This window comes from Pavona decussata, unplaced genomic scaffold (genome assembly GCF_977016875.1).
Source record: "Pavona decussata unplaced genomic scaffold, jaPavDecu1.1 SCAFFOLD_245, whole genome shotgun sequence".
NCBI lineage: Eukaryota > Metazoa > Cnidaria > Anthozoa > Scleractinia > Agariciidae > Pavona > Pavona decussata.
In genome coordinates this window covers 449,186-464,761 of record NW_028145650.1, presented here as the reverse complement: position 1 = coordinate 464,761, position 15,576 = coordinate 449,186, and the positions used below count along the sequence as shown (strand labels likewise).

General features: G+C 38.1%; 1 protein-coding gene across 2 annotated transcripts; it reads right to left on the bottom strand.

The window, feature by feature from the left end:
• Positions 1-465: 465 nt before the first annotated feature.
• Positions 466-15,084, bottom strand: LOC146457167 (phosphatidylinositol 4-kinase type 2-beta-like). 2 transcript variants are annotated; one of them, XM_085092219.1, is made up of 10 exons: positions 14,942-15,084; positions 13,937-14,111; positions 10,966-11,166; positions 7,123-7,254; positions 6,409-6,562; positions 4,801-4,877; positions 4,053-4,149; positions 3,826-3,959; positions 2,988-3,047; positions 466-2,183 (listed from the first exon to the last, which is right to left on the bottom strand). In XM_085092219.1, the coding sequence occupies exons 2-10, from the start codon at positions 14,096-14,098 to the stop codon at positions 2,010-2,012; spliced, it is 1,191 nt and encodes a 396-aa protein (XP_084948345.1). In that variant the 5' UTR covers positions 14,099-14,111; positions 14,942-15,084; the 3' UTR covers positions 466-2,009. The 2 variants fall into 2 exon arrangements, with proteins under 2 accessions (XP_084948345.1, XP_084948344.1); XM_085092218.1 differs by having other exon boundaries at positions 13,937-14,547; positions 14,942-15,044.
• Between the last annotated feature and the right edge of the window lie 492 nt (positions 15,085-15,576).

Sequence of the window (15,576 nt, the reverse complement as noted above, 5' to 3'; positions counted from 1 at the left end):
TGCAGTTTGACAAAAAAACCAACAACAACAAGAAACAATAGACCGTATTCGTATTCTAGGTATTGAACTGGAACTAGCTTGCACACGAGGCTTATGCGGGGAAATCTTTCCACATGCAAATAGTTTCTAATATATTCCCCCGCAAGAGCCTCCATTGCAAGCTCGATCCAGTTCAATACCGAGAATACGAATATGGTCTATTACTCGAAAGCAAAAAGCACTACTATCTTAAAAGTTTAGGTGTTTCAGGTTCAAAGACAGTGTGAAAAGTGATATTTCTGTCCCAAACTGTTTTTAAACAAAAAAAAAAAAAAAGGAAAGAAAGAAAGGATTTGTCTTTTCGCTCATTTTACCAAGAATTCAAGGAAATCGTGTGAGAGAGCGTCACAAATAATGCTCTCCTGGAAAGTTAGGCTATTTTAAATAAAAGCCAAAAATGTATCACACAGTTCAATACACAACACATCTGTTTAATTTATTTTAATCATTTATATTCAGAATGTCTAACTTTTTATCCTCCCCACCCTCCCCAATAACCTTTCTATCAAAAAGTGACGTACGGACTGCAAGAACGCCTTCTCGAATTTTATTACCTTTCAATAGTTTCTATTTATCTAGAAAGCTTAACTTTTCTTATCTTAGATCCATCATTACTGTGAAAACTCAGCACCACACCCAACCAAGGGTAAGATCTTCTCTAATTATGGGGGTGTTGTGAATTTGAACTCGACTTTTGACGCAAAATTGTACGTGTGCTATTCTTCTTGTTATCGTGTCAATAATTTGGATGTTTTTGTTTGTTTGCTTAAAAAGTTTGAAAATTTGTAATCCCTCTCCCTGCAATTGTGTCATGTCAGACACTGCAGCACAATTGTGTTATCTTAATAATTTGCTCAAATAGTCTATTCAGTATACCTAAATGTAATTAACCTACGATCTGGCCATTCCGTTTCACTTTGCAAACAAAATAGTTATTTGGCGGGAATAGTGTACGACTGAACAAGTACACAAAAAAAAAATCTTTGGGCTTATCACACGTTCTAGATCATAAATAAAATAATTTTGGTGCCTCAATGGCGGAAACCGCCATAAATAGGACATTTTCATTATGGCGTCATTTTACTACAACTACCAGAATCCCTCTGGTTTTTCTTTTCTAATGCTAATTGGAGCTATTGTTCTTTGCTGTCCACTGGGATTACAAAATTTACATTTGAAAAGGAAAACGAAATGAATTCTGGTAGTTGTAGTAAAATGACGCCATCATGAAAATGGCTTATTGGTAAATTACTCTGATTACACTAACCCAAGATTTGGCAAATGCAAAGGAAATTGGGAAAGAAATGTACACACATTTCTTGAAGAGTCCATGGCAAAACATGGAAGGATGAATCACTGGTTGTAAAAAAGGTTGTTTTCTCCCTTTAATTTAACCTAAGCCCTGTTCCAAGCTTCAAAATAGAGGAAAGAAAAAAAACTAGAAAGCGAATGGGAATACGCCCGGGCGTATTTTCACGTTTGCTTTCTGTATGCAATCTTTTCACCATCTTGGAGCCCGGGGCACGGTAAAAGCGGGAGGGTTATCAGTTTTCTAAAGTAAATATGCACAAAGTAAACAATTTTACTTTGTAAAGTTCTGTCACTGTGGGAGAAAAAATTCCACGATCTTTTCAAGTGCCATCTATTTTCTATGTAAGCCCTGTAAAACCTGTCATTGGACAAGCAAATTATGAGCAACGAAGCACCAGGTTTTCTCACCCATCTTGCATCTCGTTGCATGCTTTCACTCGTTGTCAGGCGAAACTATTTTGCCTGGAGTATACACATGTTCGAATACCGTCAGATGATTTTTCATTTCAGTTCTGAATTGTGTGGTCTTGATCGACCACGCGTATTTCTTTATGTTCATCGTACCAATGTTTCTGGCGTTTGAATCACCTAAGCAGATCATCGACGATCACTGACTAAGAAAAGTCCGTCTGTTTGTCACGCTGGTGTTTGTTACAGGACTAGCACCAGGAAAAGAATGGCGATCTGTGCTGGAAGCTCTGCGTGAAAGCGTGGCTCTGGCTCCGTAACCTCTCTCCAGTCTCGACTTTTCTTCGTTCTACAATTACAACAGGCATTTGGACCAGCTGAAGAGGGGACTTCTTGTCCCGTAGAGCCTGTGTTAAATTTAGGATCTGAAATACAAAGAGAAGAACTTATAGAAGCGCGCCAGGTTAGATCATTTGTACAAGTGGTCTGATCTAGAGACTGTGTGAATTGATTGTAAAAATCTGCATTGTTCAGTTTAACATTCGAGATTTAATAACGAGTCAAAAACTGGGATCCGTCCACGATCAGGGTTGCGTTCGATTGACCGCATTTCGGAATAAAAATAAGCGGAATTGCTGTAAGATTTCTCTTTGGAAAGACATTTCTGCAAACGTTCGCTGATATACGATAATTTAAGAGCCATTTTGTACTCTAGTAACGCCAAAAACCTCTCGCGGGATTTCGTGTGATAATTGTATGTATTCCTATTCCGGAAAAGAGTCGATCGAACGCACGCTAGAAGCTGTGCTAATACAATGAAAACTAATACAATGAAAACGTGAATTAATGTAATATTTAGATGGTAAAGTCAAATTGAACGCGAGTCCTGTTTTATTTTCCCGTTAATCTACCAAAGTCAACAACAGCTGGAAAACATCCTTTACCGCCGAAATGAGCACTTTTTTGTTGTAAACTCGTCAACGAGAATTGAGAACCTTTGGTGACAAACCAGATATGATCATTCAAAAAACAATTTACTGAACCACAACACTCCATTGTAGAAAAAGGGAGGAAAGAAAAAAAACATTCAATTAGAAACAGTTTCGTGAAAAATGTACTATGTAAATTGCGGGTTATAAATGTGTACCACAGGGCAGCCAACATTATAAGGTTCGTTGTTGGAAGTCCTGGGTAACAACAAAACTAAACAGAATGACTGAAGCATTTACCTGTCCCCTTAGAACTGACATTTGGCGCTCAAATAAAGATTTATCAAAGCCTTTGTCCTCCTGTAAATAAAGAAAAAAAACCCAGTTGATCAACAAGAAAATAAAGCTCCCAAAGTACGTAGTCAGTGTCTTAATTCCTTCTAACATTACTCAACTTCTGTTTTGTTGACTTCATAGCTACAAACGCAACACCAAAAATACCTGGCCCCAGTTGTTCAAAGAGCGGATAATTTTATCCACTGGATAGGTCGCTATGCAGCAACTAAATGTGTGCAAGAATTTCCCTATGGCTCTATAATTTGTGTATAGAGTAGAAGTGTACATGTATGTCTAATTTAAGTATGGTATTGTGTGGAAAACCTGCCGGAAGCGTTGTTCGGTATACATTATTACCGCTGGATAGTGACTTATCCACTTGATAAAGTCATCTGCCCTTTGAACAACTGGGGCCTGAAGTCAAGGGTACAATCTGGACACGCACTGGTTGGAGGCACCTGAGATTTATCCGGTCAACACATACTCTACTAGTTCTTGGCTTTGACAAAACTCTGCTTAATTTTAAGAATCGTTGACTCTGAGAAAACAGGTCAGACGAATTGGGGAAATGATCACCAAGTTAACAATATTGCAAAGGAAGTGAATTGATGTTAAACCAATTCTCAAAAATTGTACAAGTAAAATAATGTCTTGAAAATGTGACTGGGACTTTAAGAATAATTATATTAAAGGTTAAAACATGTACATGTACATAAATTTGCTCTTTTTCCTGTATAAACAATGGTAAACAAGCAAGCACCAATGTCTTCTCTTGTACTGCGAGTCATCAAAGCAATCATACCCGAAAAAGGAGGTACAAGTCTTCTGTAAGATCCTGTACAAAATTCATATCTGCTAATTGAGGTAAAATGAGATCACAAAGTTCATCCACAAAGGGTTCTTTAGCTTGTGTTAACCACGCCCAGTGAAATGGATCTGACAGAAAACAAGATTTAACATGTTAAGGCAAAATATCAGCATACGGCAAAAACAGCAAGACAAGTAACAATAATTGCGCATTTAACTTACAAGCTCTCCAGGAGTCAGGATGTTTAAACGGGAATGCCAGTCCATTGTCTATAGCAGCCACAAATATTTTGGGGGCATCAACGTAATCCCAGTCGCCCTGTGGGAATATTAAAAATAAAATGATGTTACCTGCTAAAACTACAACTGGAAATAGATGGAAAATTTTTTGGGAATCTTTGGAAGATATCCGATACCATGACCATTGAAATCCACAATTTGCCTTGAGCAGTACTTTCCTTTGGTGCTGTTTATTGTGCTGTGCAAGGTGTTTCTAACTTTTGAGTCAGTGTATGTAATCCTAAACCGTGATCATTAAAACATTCAAATAAACGCTACTGAGCAGTACTTTCCTCTATTGCTGTTTATGATATAAATGTACATACAGTACATGTACAAGCTGAGACTAACTTTTGAGTCTGTGGATCAAATCATACATGTATATTCAATAAGGCGTGTTGGTTCCAACATACATGTAAGCCTGTCACCAAGTGGCATTTGTCATACAGAGTGTAGTACATGTACATGTAGTTCTAGAAAATCTCCATACATCCCCTCCATCTCCTCCCCCCATCCCCCCACACTTGCACCGACCCCTCTCCACCCCCTACCTCAGAGTAAGGTGTTTTTTTTCTAGCTTCAAATTAATGTACAGCCTCTCAGTAATGTAAGGGTTAACTACAGATTACTTGGGGTCAAGAGCTACATAAAAATATTATATGACATTGTGCTATGTATAATGCTTACTCACCCCATGTTCACCTTCCACTTGCCTATCCACCTCTGGAGTTCTTTCGTATTTTATTAGCCAGTTATCATTTCCACGATCTAATAGGATAGAACAACAAAGAAAGAACATTCTGCAATTTAACAATGTACGACAAGAACAAAGTATGACCAAAAATTAATACATCTTGAAGTTTGCCTTTGGTCTTTAAAATTTCTTGTCAAAGGTTAGTTCTAAAGCACCTCTGCTGCAACTCTAATTGCTGAATGTTCTTTTAAAACCTGCGATAACCTGAAATGGTTGGTTTGTGTTCAGAATGAATTAAGCCCTGACAATTCAACATGCATGTTCTTCTCGTTGTTGTTTTTTTTTTAATAAGCAAAATAAATAAATCACTTTATTATTCCACTATTATGTCATTTCACCAAATAAGGTCAAGAGAACGCGCAAAATATGAGACTGCAATACACTGTAGTGTCCCGGTTTGACCGGTTTACAACAGAGCGAATACGGACGGAAAAGGCAGATAAAAGGAGCAACAATGGCCGGACTGGATGAAGAACAGTTTTTGAAACAATGCAAGCTCAAAAACAAGTTTTTAGCATGCCAATCACTTGTCATTTATCTTTTCATTTTATCCAATCAAATTAAAGACATTTAACAGGCTTTCTGTGTTGTTTACGTCATTCGTACGTGCCATATACCGATGGACAGTTAATGCCTGGTGTATTTCAAAACTGTTACCAAAACAGAGAAGCCAAAATAACAAAATCTTTTTGTAGTGGAATAATAAATCTCTTATTCGATGGTTTTACATATGTACTCGCAGACATTTTGCTCATTGCAACTCGCAAAATATCCGCGCGTATTATATGTAAACCCATCGAATAAGATATATTTATTAAGTGTCACTGCATTAGTGCTCTACTGTATTTAGCACAGAGCACTGATTGGGAACACTCTCCAGATCGAATTGGAATTTGTAAATGTTGGTTTTTGAGGAGAAGGGAAAACAGGAGTACCCACAGTAAAACCTCTCAGAGCAAGGACAAGAACCAACAACATACTCAACCCACATATGATGGAATTGAACCAGGGTTGCCTTGGTGGGAGGTGATTGTTCTCACCACTGCGTCACCTGTGCCCCTAATCTTTTTTCTTAATATAATATTATTATTTCTTATAGCACTAGTTAATGCAATTTGTTTAACCATCAAAAGTTTTTTTTTTATCATTTTGCTTATTCTCATGACCTGTATGTATGATCAGGTGGTGTTGTTGTCAGGAGAAATTGGATGCTGATCACTTTTGTAGTTGCATGTAAAGATTATAAGTATACATCTACTAGCGTTCTATCACAAATGCGGCCCTCTTATTGGCTACGCTACTCACTATCTATTCTGCTATAGATAGTGAGTAGAGTGTGGTGTGTAAAAATGTGAACCTGCTGTTGTTGTTAAGTTTTGAACGACTGGAAGATTTACAATAAAACAATTAGATTATTCGCTCAAAATTTCTATCACATGATAGTTGATTCGGGCTTTGCCCTCATCAATGATATTATCACGCAATAGAAATTTCGAGCTCATAATCTAATTTTTAAATAGAGTATTTTAACTTGTGTTATCATACCTGTATTCCTAATAATGTAATCAAGACAGACAAGCTTTTGAAATTGGAAAATAAAATCTTTATTAGTGGCTGTAGGGAGAGGATCCATTTCAAACTTCCTGAGGTGAAACTCAGCATCTTTATAACCATCTACAAACAGCTGAAAGGAGCCAAGCTAAAGAACAAAAAGATCACAATCAATACATGGAGATCAGCATTTTGATTAGTACATTGTGACATTGGCCAGTGTGCATTCACTTTGCCCCAGTTGTTCAAAGAGCGGATAACTTTATCCAGTGGATAAGTCGCTATCCAGCAAATAAAATGTATTGGTTGCAGTACATTTTATCTGCTGGATAGAGTTATCTGTTCTTTGAACAACTGAGGCCAGATAATAAAAATTTCACTAGTTATCTTCCGGCTGCTTTCCCTGATAGATAACTTTTAATAAATATTATTTCTGTAGAAATGTAGAAATGTAGAAATGTGTGCTGCAAAGACCAGCTAAAACTACAAGTGTATAATGTACATGCACCAGAATCTTTCTTTCTCTTTTTGTGGAAATTGGGGCTATTATTATTTCAACCTCACTGGGACTACAGTGGATAAAATTTTGGCCTGATTTTTTCACGCTTGGATTTAACCCCTGCACATGTGTCATTCATGATAGTTTCCCTTTACGCTGATTCATCAATTAATAATATATTAACATTTTAAATCTTTCCACTGACATACCTTAGGAGGCAGTCCAGCTTTAACATGTTTTCCTAAAGTATCAGGAAACCTTTCCGTAGCAAACTTTTTTGACCTTGCCTTCGCACGATCAAAAGCAGTGTAGTTAAATGTATCACTAGCAAGTCTTACAACCTGAAAATCAACAAAAACATTTTCATTTGTAGGACTAGTCATAAAAAATACCCAGGAGAAAATTTTTATCAATACTGTTTGGAGCATGCTAAACCACAAACCTTATTTGTCAAATTGATTAAAAAAAAATTCAGAAAAGATCAGTTTGTTGATAGTGCAGTTCCAGAAAAAATCCATGCCCACCCCATGGAAGGTCATAGGAAATTCATAAGGGGGAGGGGGTCTTAAAGGTCAAAATTTTAGAAGCAAAGTATGAAGCTAAACTGGAATTTCCTTGGGGGAGGGGGGTGCAAAACAAAACACCATCTGCGTGGAGAATATAATTTTATTGTATGGATATCTTCTGGAACTGCAAACTGCAAAAAATTCAGCAGATTTCAAGAACTGTAATCACCAAACTACAAAAATCCATCTGACAAAATAATTATTTTGGATTCTTGCAATTAAATAAAAACACCTCAAGAGCATCTATCAATGCTAAAGGGGTGGGGGGGGGGGGGTTTAGGGGTAGAGACAAAGGAAAAGCATTTCAACCTACAATGAAGCTGAGATTTTCTGTTCAGATGTTCCACTGCAAGGCAATCCTGGATGCATGGTGAAGAGTCACTAAACATTTACAGAACGTTTGTAAAGAAATTCCCAAACACAGACAGACAATGCCCAGCCTCCCCCCCCCTCCTCCTGTCCCACCCCACCCCTGAGCAGCATAACATTGAGGTACACTGTACATTATTTTTATGTTGAAATTATTGTTGTTTCAGGTGATTCTTGTGAGATGCATTTCTTAAAGTGCCCATATCGGAATTTTTTTTATTTTCTTATCTGAATCTAAACATCACCCTAAGAACTTCAGTGAAAAAATTTTCAATTTGCATAAAACGCGAATTTTCTATGAATTTAATAAGACGTTCAAATTTGCCGCCATTTTGGCCCACCATTCGCATTAGTCTCCTCTCGGTTTAGCAAGAGCTGTGACGTAGATTCAGGAACACGTGACTTCAGCCTTTCTCTGGATCTCACTGAAAACAAGTCGCGGTATTTCTGCACGTTTCTCGAAAATGCCGGAAAGATGTGTTGCAGCGAGACGTGGAAACATCAAAGACGAAGCGAATGGAATAAGCATGCACAGGATTCCTTTCTGTAGCACCACATGCCCGCAAAGACTGAGGAGGCGAAAGAAATGGATCGATTTTATGCTGGAGCGGAGGAAGATGTGGACACGCGCCTGGAAAGACCTCGTCCTTGTGCTCCATGCACTTCAATGACGAGGATTTCACAAGGCTGATAAATTCAGGTTTAAACTTAAAAAGTGAACTGAAGTAGGATGACATCGCGTTTGTGTTTATCCTTTAAACCAGCTAAGCGAAAGGAAGACGAAAACCAAGAGCCACCTTCGAAGAGGAGCAGGGAAAGCGAATGGTAAGCTTTCGATAAATATTGACACCCGCTTGTGACATTCTAAGCGTTGTAACCTTCTGAGGTTTATAGTTTGACCTCACTGTTAACTCAGTCGCAAGTTTTATAAAATATGGTGTAATTGTTTTGGTATATATTCTCATAGATCGTGAGATCCGCGAAGTTTCGTTGAGACCGAGCTCTCAAAAAATATTAGCACAAATGCTACCACTGATGTAAATAGATCGATGCGAGAACAGTCGCACTCGGCGAACACAGAAAACATTGTAAACCACGATGTAGATAAGGTAGATAAACTGCAGCAAGAATTCAACGAGCTCAAACAAATATTGTACACACATGTGTTGTAGAATTCTGCAAACAATAAAAATGTTGAAAAGTATAACAGCGTTATCTCTGAAAACCTAACCACCACAACGGGGGCTCAAAATAAAAAAGGGCACAAAACAAATAACAAGCGCAAAGAGCGCAGAAAAAAATTGGCTAAAAAACGGATTGAGACACAAAGAGAAAAACACGAGAAATTCATGAAGAATTTTTCAAACAAACAACTTAGCGACAGCCTGTTAGCATTATTTCTAAAGGGCTCAAATCTGTCCTGACACCGGTGACAGACACGAATTAAATTAGACGCCAACTCTTGTTAGACTTCGAACGTTTCGCAAGACGTATGCGCCTAAAAGATACAATGGATTTCGTAAACTGTGGGACAGTGACAAAAAGGAAATTAACCTGTCATTGGACAAGCTAACAACTTCCATCCTACAATAAAATTTACAGCCGAAATTTCAGAGAACGAGACAAGCTATTATTATCACAGTTCAACACGTGTCCTTCCTGTAGTTCCGCGAGAACAATGTCGCTAGTCAGCGCTTTCCAATTGCCTTCGAGTTCCTTGCAGCAGTAGCACTCGCTGATATTTGCTAGCGGATCACGGCTACAGTAACCACAAGTACATCTACATGGAAAATAATTCGTTCGAATGTATGTGAGTCCTTGGCCATAGTTTTGACAGATGATAATGAAGAGCGCGTATGCAAAATGCAAGGTGAGAACTTTACCATCCACTAACACGCACTCTATTCTCCAAACATTTCGTTAAATCTTCCTCGAGTCGTCGCTTCTCCTCTTGTTCCTTGCGATATCTTTTTAGCCATTCTTCGTCTGCTATCGTCTCGTCCGCGTACGGTTCGAGTGTATCATCATCTTCACACGTATTACTTGTTTCGTGGACGCCATCTATCGCCTTGACTTTGACGCTTTCAAATTCGTCCTAGCTGCTTTCTTCAGCGGTTTGCTCACTTTCCGTGTCAGATAAGTTTTCTGCCATGGAATATACTTATTTGGAGCTAAGTTTTTCCTTCCTACCGGTGAATCTGACGATTTTCTTTCTACCGGGAATGTACTTTACTGAAGGTCAACTGAGTGCATAGACTCGAGAGTTCCTGAATGTACGTCACAGACCACGTCACGTGGCCCTATTGTGAGCCCGTCGGCATTCTCATCAGTGGGGCAAGTGGACCGCAATAAAATAGGATTTTAAAGATTTGTAAAAATCATAAAAAATTCGCGTTTCATACAAATCGAAAAATTTTTTTGCAGAGGTTCTTCGCGTAATGTAAAGATTCGGATGAGAAACATAAAGACCCGCGAAAAATAACAACCGCGAACTTTGATCTCGCGAAATTTAATGGACATAGAAAAATCATGTATTAGTGTTTTCAAGGGTCCTAAACAATTTTTAACACAAGGTGTTAGTACAAGGAGCTATCATCTATCAACTTTAGATGTTAATCAGTGTCAAGATATCTCAGCAGTGATATAAGTAGGTGCCACAGGGGTGGGTGGGAAAAGGCTGGCATCGCCCCACTATTAGATGAATCGTTTAGTCTTCCCCCTGCACGAGGATCCATTCGAAGAGATTGAAGGTTCTATTGAGATCTCCAAGAAAGGACATTTACCGATACTCTCGATGCTCGATAATGACTCGGAAGAACAAGAAGACTTTTTTTTATTACTGTTAGACTGACTTTTAGAGGAACACAGCTGCCGCTCAGGGACAGCATATTGGTTTTGTTTCGCTTGTTGATTAACGTACAATTTTTGTAAAATAAAGTCACTTAATCGTTAATTTCAAACACAAGGCAAACACAATTTTTCTCCTCGATCACAAAATTAAAGACTTGCGAAATGTGCTGAGAAAATTTTTGCGAAATTTAAGTCCCGCGAAAATAAAGGAGAATAAGGTACTTCATAAAGGTAGATCCCTTCAGAAAATGCCCACTAGTTTCTTACCTTTGTTTTAGGGACAACATTTAGACCAAGCTTTAGATCAACAAGGCTTGCCCCAGCTTCAGACAGATACCCCTGATTTGGTATTAAGCAGTTTCTACCAAAGCAACATGGACAGCAAATCTTATGACACCATTTTGTCCATTTGGGGTTTAAGTGTCCATAGGGCTCCTCATCCTTTGGTTTAAACACAGATATCTTTTTCTACAACAAAAGAACAACAGAATTATAAAACAACCATACAATTTACTCACAATTGCAAAAAGTTTGGCTTTGGATGACCAAACTTTCCCTATGCTGTACATGTGCATGTATGACCTGTATCTTTCATTTACACTGTTTCTTTTCCACATATCCCCATTTCTCTCCAATTCTTGTTTTTAAAGTTTCAGCTATGACCCACTGCCATTTTTGTTTTAATCATTGTAAGTTTACTGTTGATTGTAATTTTAGCTTTTTAGCCTTTTTATTCCATTTTTAATCTTGTCATGTGCATTTGAACATTTCATGAAATTTGCGCATTATTATTATTATTATTATTATTATTATTATTATTACTATTATTATTATTATTATTATTATTATTATTATCATTTTGAGATTCCATTTAGTTTCAGTTCTTCGCTGCCCACTGAAAAATTCCTAAGGAAAGCTGGGTAGGTGATTGCTGTCAGTTTGTCTATGATGGGTTTGTAAGATACAGTAAGAGTGAATGGCTCACTTACATAATTATTTGAAAGTTAGCTGTCCAACAGATCTTTCAATTTTGTCTTGCCAACCAGGGCCTTGGCAGTGTTGTGAAAACAATACAATTTTGATTGTTTTTCCGCCGCTGTGATTGGATGAAGTGATGGTTTCTTGGCAACACTCAAAATGATCACCTACCCAGCATTTCTTTGGGTTTTCGGTATGCAAGCATAAAACTGGGACTGAGTAGATTTTCAAAATGGTGGCAGTAAGCAGCTGCCATCGGAGGGAAGAATTGGCAAAATATGCAGAAGGAGAAGTAAAATCAAAGCCACAGGACAACAGCTCAGATGGAAAGATGATAATTATTTTATTCAAGTGTTGATAAAAGTCAGCTCAAGACAAAACTGCTAGTAAGAGTAGTCGACTGCCATGTTTCTCACTGCTTGTGATCTTCCTTGACCAAATTAATTTTAAATTGTCACATTTACAGTGCAACGAACTTAACCGGGGCCACTGAAAAAACCGACACTTTGAAATTTAAAGAAATGTTCTCGTTTTTTATTGGTTTACAAGCTACCAAAGCCAGACTCCTTTGTTGTAAACCTGACCTGTGATTGGCTGATCAATGTTGGGTGGCCCCGGTTGAGTTCATTGCACTGTAATGCCCTGAGGTTGTCACCACAAACTGTCACATTGACAGCACTTGACAGTTTCCAAGTCCTCTCACTAACAGTTACATACTAGCAACCTGTTGCCTTAAATCAGTTGGGTGACTGATAAAATATTAATGTCATTTAGATAATTTTTATCAGACAAGGAATTCCAAAACTATTTGGCAATGAGAGTGAACTGAAATCCATTACCATCACTGACAGATTAACGAAGGGGCAAACAGGGGACATACATGTGCATAATGATAATTTATGCATTTAATATTGCATACAGCTTTAACTACAGTATGTTTTAGGGTCCCTGGATAGTTCATACATGTACCCACTTAAAGGATAACTCTTTGCTTCATTTTAAAAACCAAAATAATTCTTTGAGAAAATAAATAATTATTGTTTTCTGATCCTGTCATTTGAAGTTTAGGAAACAAAATTAGCTTTCAGGATCCAAAAAAATAAATTTAAAGCATACAAACTTTAAACTACCAGCAGTCACATGACAAAAATTAACATCTCACTACCTGAAAATGATTCTGCAAAGGAGTTTTTATGCCTCATTTTTTTTTTTTGGGGGGGGGGGGGGGGGAATCCTAAAAGCTATTTTTTTTTCTAAACTTTAAAAGAACTCTTTGTTTTGACATTCAAGAGGTCTCTGGTTGGCACATTAATATCAGTAGGTGACATGTGACACGAACCATTGCTACACTGTACATGTACATGTATTCACCGAAAGAATCAACAGGCAATAGAAAATTCATTTCTGTGCCAATGATTGATGGGCAAGCCACTTTAATTCCATTTTTTTTTGGTCCATACTTGCCAGCAGCCAGCAACTATAGTAAGTCCTGAAACTACAGTGAAGACATCCAGCTACAGCTGTAGTTAGAGTATTAAAATGACTTCCAGTAAAAGACAACAAAGCTGGGAAACTTTCCCTCCCTGCCACTTTCCTTGCAGAGACAGCTTTTCCAGCTTAACAGTGAACTTATGCAACAAGACGGCTGAGGAAAGAGGATGCATGACCAATGTGACACCCAATGATCAACACATTTTGACATGATTTTCAACTTACATGTAAACTCTTGTCCTCTAATGACATTTAAACATGAAAATACATGTAACAAGAAGGTGATTTGCAATAGGCATCCCGCTGGTCACACGAGGACAATTTGCTGTCTTCCTACTTTGCCCGTCCTGTTGCATAATAGCTCACTGATGACAGATGTGTTAGAACTGAACAGTTGTACCTCCAAAGTGGAACATCACAGGGCAAAATTAATTAATCATTGGTATATCTGTGTTAAATTAATTATACATGACCTATTCTACAGTTATAACAACAACATATAATTATGATAGGGCTTAGATGTATATTGTGAGACTTCCAGTCAATTTTCTTTATCCCAAGGAAGATTATCATCCAGTATTGATGATTCAAGATCATGGTAGTGAAAACGAAACCGGAAATAGGATTACAACAGGGACAGAAATAACCAAAATATAACACAGCACAACTAAACACATTTACCGCGCTTGGAGACACGTAATTTCTGTAACGATGTGCAAAAATAGGACTCAAAGATGGTTAAATACACAAACAATCACAGAAAGCTCACCCCTTCCTTGTCTTTTACGAAGTAACTTCCACTCGAACCCTGATAGATCCGTTCTGGCAAAATTCCTACATCAATAGCTTGTTCCGCTGCATGTACGATGCTAGTAAACTCTGGATCGTCAAAATGGTTTCCCTGGTATTCTGTGTCGCTATGACTGTCCATTCGTGATCTCGATCTGCCAAGTAAGGGTCTCTGTTCAGAAGTTCTGTTATCAAAATAATGCGAGCCACCGACAATTGCTGTGCTATAACTCGCCGGGTCGGCGTGATAAGGCACTACATCGGGGCCATTAGGGCGGCCGTCGGAGACGAAATCGATCAGTGGACGCCCTCCTTCGTCCAATGACATCTAAATGTTTAATTTAGGGGCCCTGTTTAGAAATTTTCCAATCGATTTCTGGGCATTTCATTCGTAGAAAGTGCCGCTAAAAACACTCTATTTTGGTTTCTTACAAAATTGTCATGATTTCATCTCGTGACGCGCGTGGTCTGTCTTAATGTTTCCGCTGACTGGTACATGGCGCCTGGTTGCAGTCGTTGCACAGTTTCACTTTTCACTTCCTTTCCGAGGTTTCCTTTCACGTCTGAAATATTTTCCAAGGAAATTTTTTCCTACGAAATAAAAAATTACTTATTCTTTTGACACAGCTACCAAATCGGCCATTTTAACAGTGGAGAACTCATTTCAATTTTTCTACCCTCGAGTTACACCGCATGTGCAACCGCTGAGTCTTCTGCCAACGTGGCCTGAATAAAATGTCTTTGTTTTTATGGAAACGTTAATAAATTTAGCCACCTTGTAGAACTCGTTGACATGATTTGAACTCAAAATATTTATGTAAAAATTGTCGCTAAATTTTATATTTGCGCTGCACTGGAAGATACAACCCGGCCGGGTCGATGAAACCATAGTGTTACTGCGGTCATTTTAAAATTATCATAAATTTTCGACGTTTTATTACTGAAAGGAAGTTCAGGCTTTATAATAAAAGCAGAAAGAGCCTACCTTTCGTGAACTAGATTTCAAGCAACGTTTCTGCAGTTGTAGAAATTTTTCTGTTGTACAAGCGCCTCTGGACAGCGCAACCCTGTACGATATCTGAACTTTTGGCTGTATGCAAATAATTGTTCAGGGGCTAATTGTAATGCAAAACACGCTTGAGTGTTGCAGGTCGTATGTGATAGATTAAAATAATGCGTATTCAAAGATCAATGCCAAGTCGTGTTGCTCCAACAACACGCTGCTTAAAAAGCTGGGTTGGGTCAAAATTTAGTTGATGACTTGTTATGCGCTAGCTGAGTCATTATAAAATTAATATACTGCGATTAGTGGCGTGTCCGTGTGTTTTAATAGATTTTGTTATGTTACAGTATTGAAGATTTAACCTACGTCAGTTTTGATTGGTCGATGCTCTTTATCTATTCATAGCACACATTATCCAGGGAGGGCCATGACTATTCACACTCCGTCCATCACAAGAGATTTGCATTTTGAGTTGGCCTGACTGCCAAAGGCTGCAAACTATAATTGGCTGAAGTATATTTTTCTGTAAGGTCTCACGCGCATACCTTGCGAAACAAGAGGCTTTTTTGGCTTTGTCGCATGTCTGGGTTCTTTGCTTTTATGCCACACAAAAGTCG